The sequence below is a fragment of the Elaeis guineensis genome, chromosome 15, assembly GCF_000442705.2.
Source record: "Elaeis guineensis isolate ETL-2024a chromosome 15, EG11, whole genome shotgun sequence".
In the NCBI taxonomy this organism is placed as follows: Eukaryota; Viridiplantae; Streptophyta; class Magnoliopsida; order Arecales; family Arecaceae; genus Elaeis; species Elaeis guineensis.
In genome coordinates, this window is record NC_026007.2 from 71,235,451 (window position 1) to 71,257,867 (window position 22,417).

At 36.6% G+C, this 22,417-nt stretch overlaps 1 protein-coding gene across 1 annotated transcript in view; it reads right to left on the reverse strand.

The window, feature by feature from the left end:
• The window catches only part of LOC105058836 (protein OPAQUE1-like), a 130,382-nt gene extending 110,590 nt beyond the window's left edge, over positions 1 to 19,792 (reverse strand). The window contains exons 1-15 of the mRNA XM_073249198.1: positions 19,639 to 19,792; positions 19,409 to 19,552; positions 18,237 to 18,382; positions 18,000 to 18,156; positions 17,792 to 17,850; positions 16,626 to 16,782; positions 12,332 to 12,481; positions 12,088 to 12,224; positions 7,925 to 8,071; positions 7,742 to 7,843; positions 5,191 to 5,248; positions 4,944 to 5,045; positions 3,370 to 3,407; positions 3,161 to 3,287; positions 2,882 to 3,055 (exon numbers count right to left, since the gene is read on the reverse strand). Of these exons, the coding sequence (XP_073105299.1) occupies positions 2,882 to 3,055; positions 3,161 to 3,287; positions 3,370 to 3,407; positions 4,944 to 5,045; positions 5,191 to 5,248; positions 7,742 to 7,843; positions 7,925 to 8,071; positions 12,088 to 12,224; positions 12,332 to 12,481; positions 16,626 to 16,782; positions 17,792 to 17,850; positions 18,000 to 18,156; positions 18,237 to 18,382; positions 19,409 to 19,552; positions 19,639 to 19,758 (1,818 nt within the window). The 5' untranslated portion in view covers positions 19,759 to 19,792. The remainder of the gene's footprint in view (positions 1 to 2,881; positions 3,056 to 3,160; positions 3,288 to 3,369; positions 3,408 to 4,943; positions 5,046 to 5,190; positions 5,249 to 7,741; positions 7,844 to 7,924; positions 8,072 to 12,087; positions 12,225 to 12,331; positions 12,482 to 16,625; positions 16,783 to 17,791; positions 17,851 to 17,999; positions 18,157 to 18,236; positions 18,383 to 19,408; positions 19,553 to 19,638) is intronic.
• Between the last annotated feature and the right edge of the window lie 2,625 nt (positions 19,793 to 22,417).

The following is a 22,417-nucleotide window of genomic DNA, read 5'->3' on the forward strand; positions in this document are numbered from 1 at the left end:
ATGGATATGGAGGGATGGAGGAAGATCTCCACCCTTCGAGCAATAGAATGACCCCGTTTCAATCGCTCAGAGGGTGGAACCCCTCCACCGGCCCTCCCTCCCTCCCCTCCTCTCTCTCTCTTCCTCTCTTTTGTTCTCCCTCTCCCCCTCTAATTTTTCATTTTGAATGCCGGAACCATCCCATTCCACTACTGGCATGGCTCGAAATGCTGCAAACCAAGCAATCCGGGATGGTTCCGCATTCCTTGGATAGAAGTAATGATGCAATAGCCACCATTATCAAAAAACTCCAATACCAATATTTGAATTGAAATATTGGAAAGAATGCATATTCAAAACTTGCTTCTCCTAAAATTCCAAACTATTGGATGTCACAGAAGAATGAGATTGAGTTAAATAAACGAAAGATCTTACACAAGTTGAAAAAGATGAGAGAATTAGTTTGAGAAAGGAATATAGAGCAAGATTCACCATCTCAGTATCGGATCCCATATCGATAAAATTCTATTATAATGATGGTATATAATTGATAGTACAGTATGGTATGGCAATGTAAGTATAGGATGATACAACGTACCGATACGATATGGTATGCTCCATACCAGGTGGTATGGGGCAATACAATAAACCATGATATGAAGTAATTCTAGCAAAGGAAAAGGTCCTTTGATCTCAAAGATCAAGAGCCAAATGGAAGTATGGAACAAAGAAGGTGATAGGACTACAACCTTTTTCCATAAAATTGCCAATGCTAGAAGATCCTTTAACAATTCCTGAGATATCTTATAATGGCGCTCAAGATTAAAGTATAGAAGAAACAAGAAGAAAATTTTTAGAATATTTCAACATCAAAGGCTTTCAAGTTTCAACCCACTTGTAGGTGTCAAGTATATCCATTAGCAATCATATCATAACCACAATTTTGTTAATATCAAATTATGGTAAACTTCATAGAATGCTCCTAATCAAGATTTCCCGAATCGGTATCAGGCATTGTATCTGCCAACGACCAATTCGATATGATATAGGTACATACTATACTGAGCTGCAATGGAACTAGGGAAGGGAGGAAGATAGGGGAGAAGAAGAGGGAGAGGCAAGAGAGGCAAGCGAGAGAGAGAGAGAGGATGGCTTCCTCAAATTGGGAGGGCAAGTGAGAGGGGAGAGAGATGTGAGCAAGAGAGATAATGGAGAGAATAGAGAGGGTGAGAGAATGAAAAAGAGAGGGATGTGTACCACTCTGTCAGTGTTGTTGTCATCATTGGTGATAGTAGCAATGAAAACCTAGCCCTAGTAAGAGAGGCAAGCGAGAAAGAGAGAGCAAGGGGCTTCCTAGACAAAGAGAGTGAAAGAGGGAGGAATGGAGATAACAAAGAGGTACGAGAGAGAGACTCAAAGAGGGGATGCATGTTGGTCCATCATTGTCGTTGTCGTTGTCATTGGCAGCAAGGGTGGCCACGAAGCCCTAGTCCTAGTGAAAGAGTGAGTGTGGCGAGCAAGATGGTTCAGGTCAGAATGTCGGCAAGGCTTAGAACATAAATGTCCTTGGAAGCAGAAATGAAAGGGCTAATATGTAAATATAAAAGAGTTAGCCATGGAGGATAGTGAAATTGGAATGCAAATTAAAATGTGGGCAAAATAATATTAGTAAGGGCATTGCAAGACAAGTAAAGGCAAATTTGGAATCAAGATAAATGAAGGTCTGGCATAGAATAGTGTACATTACATGCACTGTAGTGTAGATTAGCGTCAAGAATTAAAATGAAAGGAAGAAAAGAAATAACTAGGTAGATGATTGGCATAAATTTAACAAAAAGCTCAACAGATTGAAGAATATTTAAATTATTTTAAGGAAAAAATGTAATTCTGAGAGTATATCTAAAAATGGTAAAATAACCATAAAAATCAGCAATCATTATTGACATTTGTGCAAAATCCAAATATATACTTTTTGGTTTACACCGTAATAAATTCCAAAAACAGTCTGTTGGAAAATTCACTATTAACTCAAGAAACTTCCAAAGAGACCAGAAACAACTCAAGTATAGAAAATCTAATGTGTAAAATAATTGGGTATGAAAACTAGGAAATCAGTGATTTACAAAGGGCAATATTTTCACAAATGAGGACAGATATAAACTGCATGCAAACAATGGGATGTAGCACAAGAGAATAAGATATGTTTGCTATAGCAATATCATTATCCAAGCACAATCTATCACCTTGCAGGTACTATCTGAGTTGAGATTAAGGGTAGTGAAACAAAAACTCATAAGCAGGCCTTTACACAGTTAAGTTCATTCATTTCTTGTAAAAACATAATATTAACTAACCCTCTTTCCAATATGTAATGTCATAATATATTGATTTTAGAAACTCTTGGACAATGAAATTGTAAATATAAAAGAGCAACATAATTTAGTTGCTTGTAGGCAAAAAGGAAATTAAAAAACAAAGAGTTTCAAATGTCTTGTTTGTTAAGTTTCCATCTCTCTCTGTTTCAATCAAAATTTTGAAAATCTATATAGCAGACAAACAAAATGACTTCACTAAGGACATACTTACTAGTGAGTTAAATGGTATAACAAAATATCATGCATGACAATATTGTTTAAAAAAGGTGCTTCTGCTGGAAGCATCTGTTTACTCAAGCAGTACTTCCAATTACATGGTCATCATGCAATTTTATAATTAATTTTAAGAGTGAAGGAATGAGACCCAATGTCAAAGTTTCACGAACTAACAACTTAAAGGTAACCTGTTGCTTCATCGCAATTTACGATAAGTCCCGTCACAGAATTCAGAAACTTAACATGACATAATCCAATCTTATAAATTATAATAGAAAAAAAAAATCACCTGAAGATCTGCACAAGAATACCTTAAATCTAGAAGAAACTGAAGAGAACTTGTAAGAAGATCTTGATGGTTCCTCTGGCAATGAAGCGAAAAGCCCAGAAATGAAAGAGCATTTTGAAGAAGATAACAAATTGCGATGTTCTATAACAACATAGTCTCGATTTTTATCCAAAAAAGAATCTGTTTGATATATCACCTACAATTAAAAAAATTGTGATGGAATGACAACTCACAGTTTATCAGACTAAACCTTAATATATACTTTTATTGCTTACTAGCATAATTGATTCATTGAACATGCCTTTCCAGCATAATGAGACAAAGTAAATTCTGTTTCAGAAAACTTTGGCTTTTCCAATCTCAGATGTGCTCGGAAGCTTTGAAACAACTTGCTTGTAAATGTTGCATGTGTTGATTTTGGAAACATACTGAAAATCAGAGCTAGAGCAAAGTCAATTTATAACTCTCATAAAAATAAAAAATTGATACAGGTGAAAATTTAATTTTTACCAAGCTTCATCCAGGAGGGCAATTATTCCAATCGGCTTCTGCAGAAAGATGATGAACCGGCATGAGTCAAATGTTCCCCTAAGACTTTTGAGAATACAATGAGTAAATGAATGATATGAGAGTGGACTACATATGTAAAAAGTCTCTGAGGTTAATTTTCTAATATCAACATGTTTCCAGTTTTCTTTTTAAATAAATGAAAATAATAAATAGAGATTACATGAGATATGCAACTTCTTGCCATTATATTCAGAATAAAAGGTACATAATAACTGTAGGGATTGCCAGAACCATTTTGAATCTAATGGCCAAGATTTTCTAGAAGTATTCTGTATATATGCCTTAGAAATCCAGCAGGTCAAGGTTCCATGGCAGCTGGCAATGCCATCCTGTCAGTTGGCATCACTTGTGCACTGAACAAAGTATAGGCATCTGTAAATGTTAGCAAATCATGAACCGAATAGACAAGTCGCTGTTGTTGAGGATAAATCCTTGACATGTATTATTAGACTTGAAGCTACTTCTAAGTTTAAACTTCCAAAGTTTGCCTCCAATTCGCTCATTGTTGTACATGTTCTGTGTTCAGATCTCAATTGAAAGCACTTAAAATTATGTCCATCAAGCAACATATCTATGCAACTTAATTAAAAAAGCAAAAATGATACACAGCAAACCTAGTGTTTAGGTCCTTTAGGATAATATATTACCACCCAATTTACTCTTCTTAAAGGAATCTAAGGTACAAAAATAAATACTTCTCAGTAACTAAAACTAGTAATTGATACATTTGATGATAGCAACTGATTCATCAGGGAGGATTATTTGATGGTTGCCTGTGATTCCATCAATTGATAAATGTTTGGACATTGTTTGGGCATCATTTTTTTTATTCATGAATTGAAAGAGAGTTTTTATGACATTGCAAAATTCTATTTCTAAAGATTAACATGAAGCTTTCAGAGCTTTTCATCTGAATATTGAGATGTGGTTACTAAGTTGTCACCCTGAGGAATTTGGATTCCTCACCTTTACTGGCAAATATCATAGATCAAATTCAACAGATAGAAATCAGCTTGTTATACCTTATATGTGAACTAAGATAAGATATCCTCATGTATCTAATGACTTAGCTGAAATTGCCTCAACCAGTGTCTATGTTTCAATATCATGCATGTCTAGATGAATCTTCAGTACAGTCTTTAACTTTGGTGAAGTTATTTATACCAGCAGGCTTAAAGCAACCTTAGAGCCATTGTACTGAGTCATGTAGTAACCCAAACAGCTTCATTTGGTTCACCAGTATCTTTGCTCTATTGTTTTGCAGATGGAAATGTTATAGCAAAAGAATAGGAAAAAAACAAATTTATATAAAATAATAATAGGATATATCTTATAGAGAAAAAGTGGAAATTACTGGAGACTGAAGAGAGGACAGACAGGTCTATGCAGTTATCCTTAAAAAACAGAACATGTAAGCCATGATCAATGAAAATTTAATAAAATATATGTCAAGAATATTCAATCAGAATGAGAACTAATTGGAAATATGCTTTAAAGTGAGGAGAAAGCAAAACCTTTTCAATCAAATCCAAAACATCTTGATTATCTACAAATTCAATGTAGCTCCAATTAATTTTCTCATTTTTGTATTCTTCCTGCTCCATCTTAAATACATGCTGAAAAAAGAACAAAAAGCAAAATAAAGTATCTTATAATAAGAACAAAAAGCAAAATAAAGTAGCTTATAATATCAAGGAACTTTTAAACTAAGGATAGGACAGCAGAGTCATCAAAAGATAAAATAAACTGATCATAGCACACCTCATTGAAATGTTGTTGAAGCTTCTCATTAGCAAAGTTAATGCAGAACTGCTCAAAACTAGGCAAAGGAATATGTTTTCAGTTCATTGAAAAGCCACATATGCAATGAGATCATGAGACAATTTGCACCAATAGAGAGGGAGGGAGGGAACAGAGTAAGAGAGGCTACCGCCAAGCAATAAGAGATGATATCACTGTAAAACATAACAATATAGCTCCAATATAATCAAGAAGATTCAACAACAACATGCATGGAGCATATCTACATGTTTGGAAGATACTTGAACTAAATTTCTAGCTAAACATTAGAGAAATAGAAACCGGCAAATATCCAAATAGCCAGCAAAGCTTAAAGAGCCCATAAACATAAATAGGAAACCTAATTAACCACCTACCTTGCAACTGTTATGACTTATGACAGATATGGGCATACTGCACCATGAGCCAAGCCAAAAAAATTTAACACATATAGATCACCTTTAATGCTATAAGATATGTAAGTTACTCTTGTAAAATTGTTTCAACATATAGATCATCCATGTCATCCAAGGTCTTTCCCTCCACCTACTTCCTTTAACAAAAATTAAAGCACCTCCCCTTGCAAGAACCCCCTAAGATCTTTGTTGCACATGCCTAAACTATATAAATCAATTCTCCATCACTTTGTCCTTAACTTATGCAACTTTAACAATTCTCTAATATACTAATTTCTCAAGCTATCCATTTTAGTTTGACTAGACATCCATCTTAACATTCTCATTTGTACTAAATTTACCTTGTTTCTCTAAATCTTCTTTATTGCCCAACATTCACAGCCATACAACCTTGCAAGCCTCTTTGTTCTATAAAATTTTTCTTTACGTCAATAAGGTATATGTTGGTAACGTAATACCCAAAAAGCACCATAGTTCAGCCAACCAATTCTAATCCTACTATATATATCTTCATTTATGTCTTTATTATTCTGTATAATACATCAAATAACAAAAGTTATCATTTTATGGTAACTCTTGCAGAATTGCACACTGATCTTAATTTGGAACTTCATCTTCATCTCTAATTTCTAAGACTTTGTCCTGGAAAGCTTTCTTCCTAGAAATTAATTTAGAATTTTGTATCCTTCTTTCCTCATCAACCAACACTATATCTTTTGCAGATGGCATACACCAATGCACATCTATCTAAATATGAGGCGTAAGGTCATCCATAATTAATAAATATATGGACTTAGCATCGATCCATCATGGATAGAAATACATTTCTTGTACCTTAACAAAACTTTGAACTTGTCAAAGCTCTAGCATACATATTTTCAATTATTTCAATGAACTATTTAGGAATATCCTTCTTCAAGCCCAGCAAATTACCATTTTGGCACCCGATCACAAGTTTTCTCAAAGTTAATAAAGATCATGATTTGCTGCACAGGTCAGTACTGGTGCATACCATACCGTTACATGGTATAGGGGCATCCCAAGTGCTGGTACACCGAAACAGCCCCCATACTAGACGTACCAATATAGTAATAGGATGGTATCACTATACCAATATGGGGTCTGGTATCAAGATGGCGAACCTTATTAAAGAGCAAATGCAGACTTTTTACGCTTCTTTATATTTTATTTCAATTGTCTAAGTATGAAGATAGCCTCTGTTTTGACCTCTCAAGCATTAATCCAAATTGGTTATCTGAGTTTGTTGTAATATTTCTTATCTATGTTCAATTGCCAACCATTACTTAATAAAATAAATCATAAGATTGGTTCCTCTAATCTCTATATAAGAGCAATGTTGTACATCACCTTTTTATTATACATGGGTGCCACAACATTGCTGCTCCAGTAAATTGCAAACTTAAGAATAAAATAACAATCTTACTACTATATGGAAGATGAACTTTGATTGTAAATTAGGTTCTCAGGTTCCTTTTTTTCATATTTCCTGTGGGGTGGGGAAGTTGGAGAGGGCAGGGGATCGGGAGGGAAGTGGAGTGGTCAAAGTTGGTTTCAAAGCCTCCAAGAGTCCAGCCAGACCTATCACTCAAAATTGGTTTTGAAGTCCAATACGAATGTTGCCAGACTTGTAAAGGCCACACGAAAGCATAGAATCAATGGAGTTTGGCTTATTGCCGGAGTTATTCGATTAATCTAAATCTCTTCTGGCCTTTTCCTCCTATTTTGCTAATTGTTGGAGAGTTATTGATTTTCCTTGACACTAGAACTTGGTGCCCATTGCATGAAATCAGCAGAATTTTCCAGATAATTATCATATTTTTTTAAATTAAGATTAGGACTTAATGTAAATAGACATGTTAATTTTAAATGTCACGACACCATACTATCAACTCATGCTAGAAAGATAAGTGTAATGACAACATAGACGAAAAGCAGTATGTGATAAGTAATGACATTTTGCAAGACAAAAATTGTATAGCATATATAGGTTCACATCTCTAATCATCAAAAGAAAATGATGCAATGCTATTATTGTGTACAACATCAAGACACCACTAATAGTTTACTGTTTAAACTAGGTTTTGATCATTCATGACCTGTTCTTTTTAAAGCATTCAAAGCCGTAGATGTCCAAAACTCCAATCTGTATCCTAGAATCAACATCTTGTCCAACAGACTTATTAATATGTTCAACGAGCCTGCAAAAAGCAGTTGACAGATAAGCAGCTGTAAGAAACCAAACAGTATGAAAGGGAAAAAGGAATATGAAGGGGGCATGCCAGTCAAATAAACGAGCATATACAGTCTTAGCTAAAGCATCACGACTAGCTGCAGCAGCAGCACAGTCAAGTGCTTTAACAATACTTCCTTCACGAGTTTGTATGGAACGTGAAGACAAGGTTGCGAGCAGAAGGCTCTGATCACACCTGATGCACCAAACAAATCAATACGAGAATGGTGAAGGTAAATTCTGAAAAACTGTTAGAACAAAATACATAAAAATTCACTGGATTAAAGAGATTATATAGTCACATGAACAGGAGATGCAAGATCCTTGTTATTCAAGAAGAAGAAGGTTTGACTTGCTAAAATCAAAGTAGCATTAATATGGAAAAGAAATAAGGCAAACCATTAAAGACCCAATAAGGTCAGAAATACGCCCCAAGGCATAAGAATAGGTTTCATGGACTCACCTCCTTAGGCGATAAACATTTATAAAAATAAAAAGTCTTGCGGGAAAAGGAAACAAGATGGAGGATATAATTGTCATTTTTGTAGCTCAATGCAATATAAACATTGATGAGTTTGTAAACCAGAGCAGTTCAAGTGCACAGGAATTATAAATATATCAAAGAAAAAGATTGACATTAGTTCTGATGCTCCTGTACAGCTTACAAAAGTACAATATTCCAGTCTGGCATGTAGGTCCATAAACCACAATATGTTTGCAAAAATAGTTTAACTTTCTGTCCCTCATTTTCAACTAGTTAGGGAACAACTGAAAAAAGTGTATAGAAGGTCGATAAGTGTAAGGCACATGGCTTACAAAAGCCTCTCCTGCTGCATCACATGGACTCTGCATAAGCCTCAAGGAGTTTCTTAGGTGCATCTAATTGTTGTATGAGGTAAAAAAATGCATTCTCAAGAAAAGAAAAAAAGATAACCAATAGGAATCTGTAAATACCATCATCAGGAGCTTTAACAACCTCCCAAGTCCCAATATGGTTGGTTAATATGGTGGTCTGCAACTAGCAACAATTTTCAACAAGATATTAGCTCATGAAGCATTCCGGAATAACCCTTACAAGGTGTGCAAAATTTCAATAAAATGTCAAAAATAAATTGTGGTGAAATCTAGATATAATCAGCAAAAACAAATTATTTTCACAATTGCACTGCCATTATCAGGTCAACAAGATTTGTTGTGCAATACCTTGTGGGAGGCCAAATCCTGGAACATTAAAGCCCCCTTTCTACTTCTTCCATCAAAACCAATCCTCTTCTACATCTCTTTGTTAACAAAAGAAATAGTCCTGATAGAAATGTCTCTGGCACAAATCGCCCATGGACAAACTCTGTTCTGCAGCTCTCCCTCTCTTTTTCCTTCGTCGGGATTCCTCAAATTTACTACCCATATCCTTCCTACTTTTTATGCATCCACCTAAACATCCTCATTCCCATGGATCTCCTTTTTTTTTTTACCCAATATTTTGATCCAACCAAAGATTTGGGCTTATCGGAAACATTAACTTTCCATTTATGTCTAAAGGGTATAAATCTCTTGAGGCATCCACCAGATTTGCACTTCAAACTAGGCAAGTACACAGCTTCCAAACATTATGTGACTGAAGTCATTAGGTTGGATCAAGTTTTGCTTGAAACATCTAGCCAAAATCAAATGGGGCTAAACTTTGTAAGAATTTTATGAACCTGATAGTCCGGTCAGTTCAGTATGAAATTTACAAGCATAAATGTATGCATAGCACAAGAAAAAGAATTCTTTTATTACAACTAACTTCCAAAAAGCTATAATCTAGGAAATTCCCTTATAGTACGTGATGTCTCAAAATAAATTCTACTGGTTGCAATAAATTGAATTTGCTAAGGTTATATTTGCACTAAACTCAAACAAGCTATCCTAATCAAGCCATGATTAAATGACAATTTTATAAGAACTAAAGACAAAGTAAGTCAAACTTTGGTTATGACTTCAACTTTGACTAACAAATTTAGCCTGAACCTACTAACCAAGCACAATCCACCTACTACCAGCACAATCTTGATAATACTCAAAAAAATAATTCCAACCCCTCCTCTCCCTTCCTTTCCTCCTTTTTGATCCTCTCCTTTGCTTCCTCTCCCCTCTCTTTGTTGTTCTCTCTCCTTATCCCCTCTCCTTTTCCCTATGCTCCCTCTATTTCCTCATTCCACCCACCCTCCTTAGTCCTCACCCTCATCTATAACTCATCCTAGTTGTTAGGCCTATCCCCATGACCTTTACAACAACCCACGACCCATTGATCTATGTCTCCTATCTATTTCCAAGCATCTTGTTAGTTGTTAGCATCTTTCACTACTACATTTTGCTTCTTCCTTCCCTTCTTCCCTCTCCTTCTCTCCCTCCTCCCCTCCATCCATCATCCTCCTCACCATCCTATCTTAATACTTATCTACTGACCCTACTTATAATCTTCACAAACCTTGCCACCTTCTTAGGCACATTGCTCCTATCACCTTTCACCACCCTTTCTCTTATCTCTTCCTCTATTTTTGGTCTCCTATATCTCCTCCCTCAAGTTGAGTCTAGATCAACCTATAATTAATCTATCAACAAATTTGGATCTAGTATTTTGTTTGTTGATATGTAAAGTTTAACTTCGGGCAATGGAGCTTTCATAGACAAGATTGACATGCTAAAACCCAATCTAACACAACCATTCTCACCCGCTACATTATATAGTGTAAGCCTAAGACCACCTCTAACTATCCCAATAACACAAAGTGCATATTAGTTATCACTTATCAGTTCATTCCCAGTCCATACTGCAATATTATGGGTATGCTATAACAACCCAAGACCTTGCCCTAATGGGCTAACCAGAAGTTATAATTAGAATCCTTTGTCCCTACTTAAGTACCGAAGACATCCCTAACATATATTGGATGTGAAATTAAATGAGCACCTGGATGGATTTTCACACATTCCCCCCATTTAAACCCTAGCATCCTCACCAAGGAAGGGTCCGATCACAAACATCATGACTAGCTCATGGTCAGCCCTAAAAGGGCTCGTGCTATAGTAACCCCTAGCCATATGGTTATAAGCTAGGTTGGCTCTAATATCATTTGTAATAACTCAAGACCATACCCAAAAAGACTAGCCATAACTTTCTTTCCTATTCAAGTATCTAGGACCTCCCTAATGCACGGCTAATGTAAGTAAACACAGTAAACACACGGCCATATAAGTCCTCACACGCTCTTCTAATTTAAGTCTTGATATCCTCACCAAGGGAAGGGTTTAGTTACAAATGCCATGACTGCCCCGTGATCAGCCCCAAAAGGACCCATGTTGTTACCACATTGGCCATGGGATGGGTCGGCTATGATACTAAATGTAATAGCCCAAGACCTCAACAAAGAGCACTAGCAAGAAGATTACTAATTAGGATCCTTGGCCCTACTTAACTACCCAGGATCTCCCTAATACACAACTGGTATGGGACTAAACACATGCCTACATAGGTTCTCACATATGCATAACAAAGATTTGAGTCACCAAGGACTATTCTTAGAGTTTATAGTAGAGGAACAAAATGAAGACAGGGAGAACTAATATAGCAACAAGAAAACACTTAAACAAGTTGGCAATAAACATAAGATGTAGGTATACGGCTGATCATATAATGAATAGTAACATATGAATCCTAAAACCATCCTCAAAATTGTCGGAATAAGACTTGCTGGATATATTTAGTTTATACGTAAAGTAAACAAAGAGTCATCTACAGAAAAAATATGAAAAGACATTCAAGACAATGACTAGGTTCTTATAACACAAATAGCTGCACCAGCTAATAGTGCCAATCAAACACAAAGCTCCTCAATGGGTGAGGGTTGTTAGTAACTTAGTATTATTGAACTAATCAATCCAAGATACTACTTGGCTTGCAACATATTTGAAATTATACGATGTTCACAAGTTGCTATAAAAAGGCTATTTGTCCCAATTTTTACTACAATTCAACATTCTGGCCGGAAAAAAAAAAGAGAGAGCATGTTTTAAGAGTGGAGTACAATCATCAATCAATACTGCACAGCATGGAATGGCTTAACTAGCACAATAGCAAAAGATAACTTTGAGATTGCCTGTCTTGGACATTAAACTTTTCAAGTCCATGAAAATGGTAAACACTTGAATATGGAAGAGCAAGTCACTAACATAAACAGTTCAGCAGCCATCTGAAAGTGAAAATTAGACTTCGCATCCTTTATGATGGATGAATCATGTTCTTTTCCAGGAGAAAATTCAACATTTCCAAGATGAAGGATAGCAGCCAAGGTGCGAAATATAGCTTCCTGATAAATAGAAAAAAGGTAAGTGACATTATGAGACATTTTTCAAGAGGACAGTAAAGAATAACCTCTAATTCTGGAGAAGTTATGATGCAAAAAAAGATTTAAACCTGATCAATAAGACTTATACCAACAATATCCATTGCCCTTCGTGTCTGCAAATATTCTTGTGCACTGCTTACTCCATCTAACTCATATGTTTTGCTCTGGTTCAAGTAATGGAAGTTGCTTGGGTGGGCAAGCTTGTACCTTTCTGCATCCTGGAATGTGAAATTTGTAAGCTTAAAATCACCTATTGACAATGTACTAGCCGTAATATGACCACTAACAATGGAAAGATGTAACTGGTCATGCTAAATTGAAGCAGAAGTGCTCTTCCACATCAAACAAACAACACAACCATCTTGAACAAAATTACTCATGTAAAAACAATAATACACAAAGATTCTTGATTGATGATTAGAAAAAAATATTATATCATACCAACAAGACCAAACTAACAGTGTATTTGGACCCACGATAATACCATGATATTTTTATAATTTCTTAATTAATCTACTAGTTCCTGTTCTGTAATACCAAGTTTTTGGTTATGCAACTCCCATGTCTAGGTTTTTTTTCTCTCCTTAATTTTTTTTTAATTTTTAAACCATCTCTTTTAACTACCAAACATCTCCTAATAGTATTTCAGTTCTCAACATTCAAAAATTATAATTCTAGGAGAAGGATAGAATCATGAATTTGAATATCAAAACATGTAAACATAATCCAAGAGGGAAAATATCAACATTTGCATACAAACTCAAGCAACCAAATATAATTTTAATTTCTCCCAAATAGCTTGCACAAGCAACCACAGCTTTTTTTTGTATGAGTATTTTCAGGTTTCCTTTCTCGTTTGTCCTTGTTACAAGTCAAACACGTTAAAATAGCGCCAAGATTTACAAATGTTAGTAATATGATCCCAGATGAAAATGAGAAGTTCCTATGAGCTTTTACACCTCTATTCTGTGCCATTAAGAGACAAAAGCAGTAGGCTAAGATTCTAACTTTAAGGAATCAGCTTCCATTCCATTAACAAAATTCATTGCATACTTCCATTTCTGGAGTGCAAATAATCATTTTAAAATATCCGAGGCTCCCTGAATTTGAATTCACAAATTTAGTCAATTTTGTATCTAAGTGCATTCATGTCTAGCGACAGTAACAGAAGAAATATTTTACTCACCTGTTCATTTGTTTTCATTTATTGATGAACCAATATCACTTGATGGGCATCAAATATCACTTTATGTGCATGGACTTCTGTACCGCCTCATACGATCTAGTACAGGGTGTGCCATACCATACTGATATGGTACCAATACGGTATCTCGTACCATACCGAACCACATATTGACACTGTAATGGGATGGCACTGGTATAAGGTCTAATACCGAGACAATGAACTGACTTCCAATTCAATTTTGAAATAGGGACTTTACAAAAGGATGATTCTGATCATTGCAAGTTTGTAACATTATTTGACAGTAGAAAGTTTTTTTTTTCTCTTTCTCCTTCTTTCTGTAAGAGAAATAGGAAGTACATTCCCTGTAATAGGTCATAGCTTTGACCTTAGTAAGAATTGAAGATTCCTCTCTTCATTTTGATAGGACCATTAATATTCAGCTTAATTCTTACTTTAAATCACATATCAATTTAATGCTTGATAAGTTCAGAAATAAGATTAAATTACATTAAATCAATTCGAATTTTGACACTAAAGCAACTTGATATGTGAATAATTATGATCAACAACAATGAATAGGACAATATGATGTGCTAATGATTTAACGACAATGTGGTGGTTTGGCCAATCAACTAAATCAGCAAAAATAGCAGAGGATACAAGCTTTGCTTGCTTTTAAGGCAACATAAGAGAAAAATGATCAACTTTGAAAACCTTAAGAAAGCAGGATTGTTATGATTTAATAATTTAAGAGGATCAACCACGCCTATTGGAGAACTATCCAATACATGATTTTCTGATAATTTGGAGACCCTGAAGAAAGAAAACATATATAAGCAGGATGAACAAAAGTCAGATCACAGAATGCCACAGAGGGATGAAGTTTATACTACAACATAGAGGAGCTAATATGATACAATGAAGACCCTAAAAGAATAAAACTTTTAAGAGCGGGATGAATAGAAGTTTGGTCAAAGAGAGTGTCAAGCTTCTATAAAAATTATAGCACAACCTGAAAGAGGTATATGAAGATTGTATGGTGCAAGGTTTTAAATCCCATAAGATGGGGGCATCCTTGTTTCTCTACAAGATGGGACACCCTGTGTCCCACATTGTCCTATAGCTGTCCAATCGAGTTTCTTGGTAGGTACCCTCCATCTCTCTCCCCTTCTCGCTTTCTTTCTTTTTCGTTCTTTCTTTCCTTTCTTCCTTCTTTCCTTCCTTTTTTTTCTTTTTCCTTCCTTTTGATTCTTTTCATCTTCTTTCCTTCCTTCTTTCCTTCTCCTGTTCCTTCTATCCTTTCTTTTTTTTCTTCCTATTCTTTCTTTCCTTTCCACCTTTGTTACCTTCTTCTTTATTCCTTTCTTTCTTCCTCTCTTTCTTTCTCTTGGTTTCTAGCTGCATTATTAAGAAAAAAAAATCCAAGTGAATTGAGACTTCAAGAGTCCCGCGAAGGCCTTCTACATGGATCAAGAGAACAAAGTCCCAACCTCCCAAGGCCCTTCCTTCATGGATCTAGAGTCTCCCAACCATGGTTTGCCAAACCACCCAGAACCGGAGGATTCGGAGCCTACCGAACTGTACCGATGGTGGCAGCTAACCAATGCAGTTCGAGCGTTCAATTTGGGACCCCAACGAAAATAGCACAAGGCAAAAGGAAAGAGAGTAAGAGAGAGAGAAAAGAGGGGAGGAAAGGAAAAAGAAAGGCCGACGGCAGCCCATCGAGCCTTCGGATCTCCACGGTCCTCTACGAGATGTGAGAAAAGAGAGAGAGAGGAAGAAAGGGGAGAGGAGGGAGGGGAAGGGGGCGAGGAGGCCACTGGAGGGCCGATGTGGCTGTTGGACAACTCAAAACAACCCCACAACCGCCGTAGATTTGAAATAGAGGCTTCACCCTTGTTTCATTGGGTTTTTTAACAAACCTAATATACAGTAAAGCCGACAAAGAGTTTTTTTAAAAAATCTGATGAAACATGGGTGAAGCTCCTGTTTCGAACCTGCGGCGGCCACGAAATTATTTTTGGCCTGTCCGATGATCTCTCCATCGCCTTCCCCTCCCTTCCCCTCTCTCTTTATCTCTCTCTCTTCTCATTTTCTCTCATGGAGGATCATGGAGTCCAGCAGGCCTCGACGGCCCTTCGGTGGCTTCCATCGGCTTCCCATCCCTCCCCCCTCTCTCTTTCTTTTTTTTTTCCTCCCTGATTCATCCTCCATGTTCGTGTCAATTCGAACCCATTATAGGGGCATACCGACTCATACCATCGGTCAGCCGACACAGGATCTGATTCCAAGTCGGCGATCCTTGCTCCCAACCCTTGTCATCCATGGGATAGAGGGTAGATCAGTGGATGTCCCACATGAAACAAAGGTGTGATGAGCGAGATGCCATGCATAGGTGGTTTTCGAGGTCTTGCCCCCACCACAGTTCACCTTTTCTCATAAGCACAGGTTAAGATGCCCAAAATGCTTCCCATCCTGCCAAGATTTGAAACCATGGTACGATCTTATCAAGAAACCACTACAATAAATATTCATCATCATCTTCTAGGAAGATAGCCAATAAAAACCATCTTTAACTTACCCAACATCCAGATCTCGAAATGAAGTCATTGCACTAGAAGCAAATTCATGTAGTATGGCATATTTACACACCCTACTAAACATTTTGAATCTCGAGATGAAGTAGTTGCAGCGAGGCAATATACTACAAATTGATGGTGGCAAATTTGTTTTTTGTTTTAGCATGCCAATTTTGAAGTAAGAAGTGTACATGTCTTAGGTAAGAAAATACTAGTTTTTCAGGATACTTACAAGTTACAACCATTAACAATCTAGCTTATGATTGAGTATGTTTAGCATATATTTATAAATTAAAAGATTGAATTAAAATATGATGACATGGATGGTGTAGATTTAGATAATTTTTTCTTTTCTTATCTTGGGCCACCAACCACTCTAAAAAGTCAATATTACTAGTTCAGAGAGAGAGAGAGAGATAGAGAGAGAGAGATGTGGTGTGGAACAAGGGAGGAAGGGAGGTAGAAGATATCTTAAACTGATCCACAATCAAACCAAATTCAAAACATGCAAAAGACTCCTTATGTTCCTCTAAGATGATTATTGGGCAGGTTTATTCACTGCAAAAAAATTCTACAGCACAACACAATAGTATTTACCTTTCCAAAAGCACATAGCTGATAGAAACAGTGGTAATTCCTTTCAGGATCTGTAATCTGCACAACACGAGATCTTTCCAAAAGGTAGGTTCTAATTGCAGCACCAGAAATTCTACCACTTTGATCAAACTGGATTTCGACGAACTTCCCAAAACGACTGGAAAAGAAAGAATAGCGAACATATCAACATTAATAATAACTATGAAGAAAATTATAACTGCATATACAGTATAGGACATTACATGCAAACATATTGTAATGCACAAGAGACTAGAATAAAAGAAAAAAGAATTTAGAAGACACTACAAAAGAAACTTTCCAAACAGCTGAAAACAACAAATGCTGAAGAGAATTAGAGCTGATGCTAAATAGGAAGAAAACTTCAACTGCATTCCTGGTGTAGGGTATAATATCCTGACCAACAATTACATATGCAAGAAAATAGATCAAAGAAAATTGTCAAAGACATTAAAGTTTTGAAAGATTTGATGGAAGAAAATTGAAATAAAACCTCTTCAACAATCAGATTATGTGAAAACCATATCGAATTAAAAATACAAATTAGATAAAAGGAAAAAACACAAGGATGAGACAAACAAAAATTTTTTATAGAAGAGAAATATAGAAGCTAGTTAAAAAAAAAAAAAAACTAATGATAACTAATGAAGAGCAAAAAGAGCAATATAGCCACATGATGGCACCTCTCCATACACCCATTATTATGATCAACAGACTAGGGCCTTTCTCCCATAGAGACCGGATTATATAAAGGTTTGCGCTCAATATGAAGCAGTTGTAATGCATCCAAAACCACCTAATTCAGAGCACATACCCAAACTGCCACTAGAAAGTAAGACAACAATATAAAGGTTTGCGCATCAATATGAGCCAGTTTTAATGTGTCCAAAACCACATAATGGACTTAAGTCGATCAATATGCCATGAATGCTAAAGTCACTAATATAAATGATGCAGGAATAGTGGTGGGACTTTTCATGAGAAATTTAAAATGCACACACTCCTCACCTACAAACACCATGATAGAAAAACAGCTGTCAGCAAAGCAAAGCCAACTGCCTTTTTTTATGAGAAAAATAAAATGCTAATAAATAAGTGTTGAGTAAATAAACTGCTTGGCATGATAAAATTCTAAAATGAACACAAACCTGGAATTATTATTTCTAACTGTTTTTGCATTACCAAAAGCCTCTAAAAGTGGATTTGACTGCATCAAAACATAAGAAAGCAAAATTAACTTCCAAAAAATGGGTCAAAAACAATGTGTCTATTTGAGAAAACAACAGACTACCAGAATTCAAAAAAAATAACAACAATTCTCGATAAACTTGTCCATGATGATAGTGCAGCACTCACTTCCAAGACTTGTTGCTCGACTGTTCGGTCATCTCCAACAGCCCGACCACCAACATATGTTAAGTATTGCATAATAAGCTTCGTCGTTTCAGTTTTTCCAGCCCCACTTTCTCCACTGACCAGGATAGACTGGCTGCAGGTGTCATTCATCATGGCCCTGAAACAAGAAATAAGAAGTCAGCCAAACCACCATGCACAATAATATGGGCACATATGGAGCATTATACGACAATCCACCTGTATGAAGCATCAGCTACAGCAAAAACATGCGGACTTAACTCCCCAAATCGAACACCCTTATACTGGTCCATCATGTGCCCATCATAAAGATGAGGAAGCCTCGTGAATGGATTGACTGCAATCAAGATGCTTCCCGTGTATGTCTATAGAAAGTGTAAATATCAAAAACTATGTACAAATGAACATTAGAGAAGAGTACAAATGAACATTAGAGAAGAGAGAAAGGGGGATGGAGTAATGTGGGCATGGCATTATTGCTCCATCATAAAGGAATCGAGACATGCACAAACATGCATGCATGCACGAACATAGAAGCACAGAGATAAATATCTAGTATATGCTTATATGTTCAGTTTCCTCATGCTTTTAGAGATCCCTTTTGTGCATAAGATGAATCTTCAAATGTCTCATTTGAGTTGTAGCTTCTAAGCTATGAATACTCAAACTCATTTCATAAGCCACTTAAACTATTTTCAAGACAAGCCTGAGATGTGGTTTATATTTGTCAGTGAAGGACCAATCAATCTCAGTTTGCTTATATAACGAACCTTGACATAAAGCTTAAAATTGGCTCTTTTCCTAACAAAACAGACGTCGATGAGCTCATATCTAGCCAAGTTTGAAAAAATCATTAGCAGCTTATTTATTTGAATCCCTAACTATGCACGGCTCACCTTTGAGCCAGAAGACTATACGGAGTTGGTTGCACATGGAGTTCCTCAAAAAACTCAGTTGTTTTGATTGTGAATCACGAGGGTTCATCAAACAAGTTAAATGAAATGGCTTGTTTTGCAGGGAGAGAAAATTTGACCATCCACTTGTGCTGGCATAAGTGCTCTCTTATAGAATGAGTTGGGGCGTAATCATATAACCAACATCTTCCATAAAGATAATTAACCTTTACACATATTAGCTACTATTATTAATGCAATTCTCAAACAGATATTATAATCGCATGCAAGGAGAACATGGCTAAGGCCCGTGTCTTAGTGAAGTGGTATGCAGTTGGGCATTTTAGGAAATGGGTGTATGAAGCAGGATGTGCAATAAGTATAATTTCCCTGTAACATTATTAAATTGCCATCAACAATTTCAAAAACCCAACACAGACTAAGCTTGATTCCAAGTTCAAAACAAAAGACATGAAAATGAATCCAAGAATCGCTTACATATATCTCATTGAGAGCGTATCTCCTTGAGAGGTTATAAAGAACTCCCGGCTCGTTGAGATACGTCAATTTAGTCATATCATCCACTCCTCCAAGATCTGCCTCCGGATCCCTGGGCAGCAATTTCTCGGGAGAGGTCGTGATCTTCAAACAATCAAACAGGAATACTCAAAGATCCTTAAAACACCAGATAAGTCAGCATAAATATAAAAAACACAAACAAATACAACCTTCTTTCCTTGAGAGGTTGTCACCACCACGGATTTATCTCGGACATCAACCACCTCCGCCTCCGCCCAGGCGCATTGCTTGTCTTCCACCCACACCGCCGCGCCTTTCCGGTAGCTCATTTCCAATTTTTTCAACAAAAGATCACCTGGAAACCTAGAAATCTCTCAAGAAATGGCGGATCCGAGGAGAGCGGAGCAAAAACCAGCCCTTGAAACGTCTATTACCTACACCACCGGACCCTTGAAACGTCTATTCTTTCAACAAAAAGATCGCCCCGGAACCCTATAAACCGCGCAAGAACAGGCGAATCCAAGGCAGAGAAATCAAGAAAATTGTTTTTCAGAACGCCTATCAACCCACACCCCCGGGCATTCCCGATAGCTCATTTTCGATCCATTCAACAAAAGAACGATTAAAAACCCCGAAAATAGCTCAAGAAGTGACGAATCGACAGCAAATACTCGAAAAGTAGGAGAAAAAAGGGGCCTCTACAAACAAAGGAAAAAGAGAGGAAGGAGGACGGTTTTCTCTCGTTTTAATCTTCCCCGTCCTTAAAAGAGAAAATGGTGTGAGTGCCGAGAGGGTGGCATTCACGGTGGCCGGCCCTTTATGCCGACGCTGAGATCCTCCGCTTAGGTTTAACGGTGAACGGTGGCCAAAGCACGCTGAGGTCTCGAGCGGCGTTTCTCTCTGCCAATGGCGGAGCTTCTCCAAGGCTTGCGATGGTGCGGGCACGCGGTAACCGAAGGCGAAACGCTCGTTCGAACTTCCGGTTTTTTTGTAAACCAGCACCCCCGCCTTTCAAATAAATAGCGAAAATGCAAAAAAGGGTCTTTCCGTCTTTTTAACTGTATGATATAATTGTAATTTGGACGAAACTTCCCGGACCGTTCATCCAATCATGGATTTTTTCTGATCCTCTGAAGCAAGAATGCTGAGCGTTGATTGCCATAAGGGATAGAGCGGACGGACGATTTCACCCTCCGGGGCTTACGCCTCGAGCCGGGTGGGGCAGATGCGGGGCCCAGCGCGCATGGCGGTTTTTGGTCACGTGCACGGCGTGCGAGAAAACGGATACGATACGAATTATATGGAGAGTCGATCGAGACCGTCTGATCGGACTCTCAAAGGCCGTGGTTCCCAGTGGAGTTCTTCTGTAGCATCAGATGGCTGACGTTGTTTGCATATCACTTCGTGTGATGGATCCGAGACGCCTGGGTCCCACTTGCGTCTCGAATTGCTAGAACTGCCGCCACCTGTCATCGAACGGATGCAAGCGTGGTTGGGAAATTGCACAGCGCTTTGGAGCGGTGATGGCGCGGGCTCAGACGGTTGGATGTGTGCGGTGAGATCCGTGGACCCACGTGATGTGTTTTAGATGGGAAACCCTCCGTGATGCGAAGGACAAAAGAAAAAAAACCAACATAGTTGATCAATACTCTCCATCATCAAATACAAATGCAATTCATGGTTGGATGCACAACAATGCCCCCCTTTCGTTATAATGCAATTCAAACAACCCGCGGAAGTCCTTCAAATGTCTTTGCTTAGTCCCAAGTACAATAAATAAACGACTCCTTATACAAATTACACTGGGATCCGTTTGGTTAGGATTTGTCGGATTATAGAATAATTTTAATAATTTTTAAAAATTATTTATCTAAAAAAATAATTATAAAAAAAAATAATTTATATTATATTTGATTGGTGAAAAAATTATTTCAAAAAATAATATTAAATAAATATTATTATATTTGGTTGGAGATAAATCTACGTAGGAACATGATCAAATTTATAAATACATCCTTGAACATAAAAAAAAAAATTAATACTGTGATAGCATTATCATCTCCAATTAATTTTTATGTAATGACTATAATCACATAGTCCTTTACATAATATCATCTTCATCTTAATTTTTTTATAAAAATTTTTTATTGAATGAATTTAGAAAGACATCAGAACAAATTTAATAATTACATATACAGCTTTATTGAAGATATTTTTATCAAGTATGGATTATCGCCATCCGAGAATTTATCAAATACCAACCTCTTATGGTATTTGTTTTACATTTTTCTCCCAAAAATAAGCATGGAACCCATCAAATTTTTTATCATCTCTTTCTTCCTTTTTTTTCATTCCAAATATGATAATCTGACATGAAATTATTTTTCTATGCAGATTATCTCCAACCAAACAGCCCATAAATTTTATCATTTGGGAAATCAAGGATGAAGACCATGATTCTTTTTTCTATTTTCATATTCTATTCCCTAAACTGCTTCAATATCTTTATATCGTGTGAGTACAATCTATTAATAAATCCTCAAGGAAATTAGATTAAATTAGATAATCTGAGAAGTCACGGTTGCCATGGTTTCTTTTTATTTTCAAATGAATTCTTAAAAGTTGTTCCATGAATCTCATTCTTATTTTTGGTGGTAAAGCCAACAAGCTCTTCGACCAAGCTGTGGGAGCTAGCATAAGAGAAAGCAATTCTATTTACTTAGGCACTGTGTGGTTGCAGTATAAGAAAAAGTCGAATAGGTATTGATATACCTCCTTGAATCATTATTCCAAAGGTTCATTTTTGTTTTTCCTTGACTAGAAATTATACTAGAATTCCTAAGTGTGCAGTTTTCTTGGTTTAAGGGAATAAGGCATATCACTGGAATATTTTCATCAAAAAAGGTCATATTACTGGAATATATATAGTATCTAACTCCATGTTAACAATGTCTAGGTCTTATTCCTATGCATTTAATTTTTTAATTT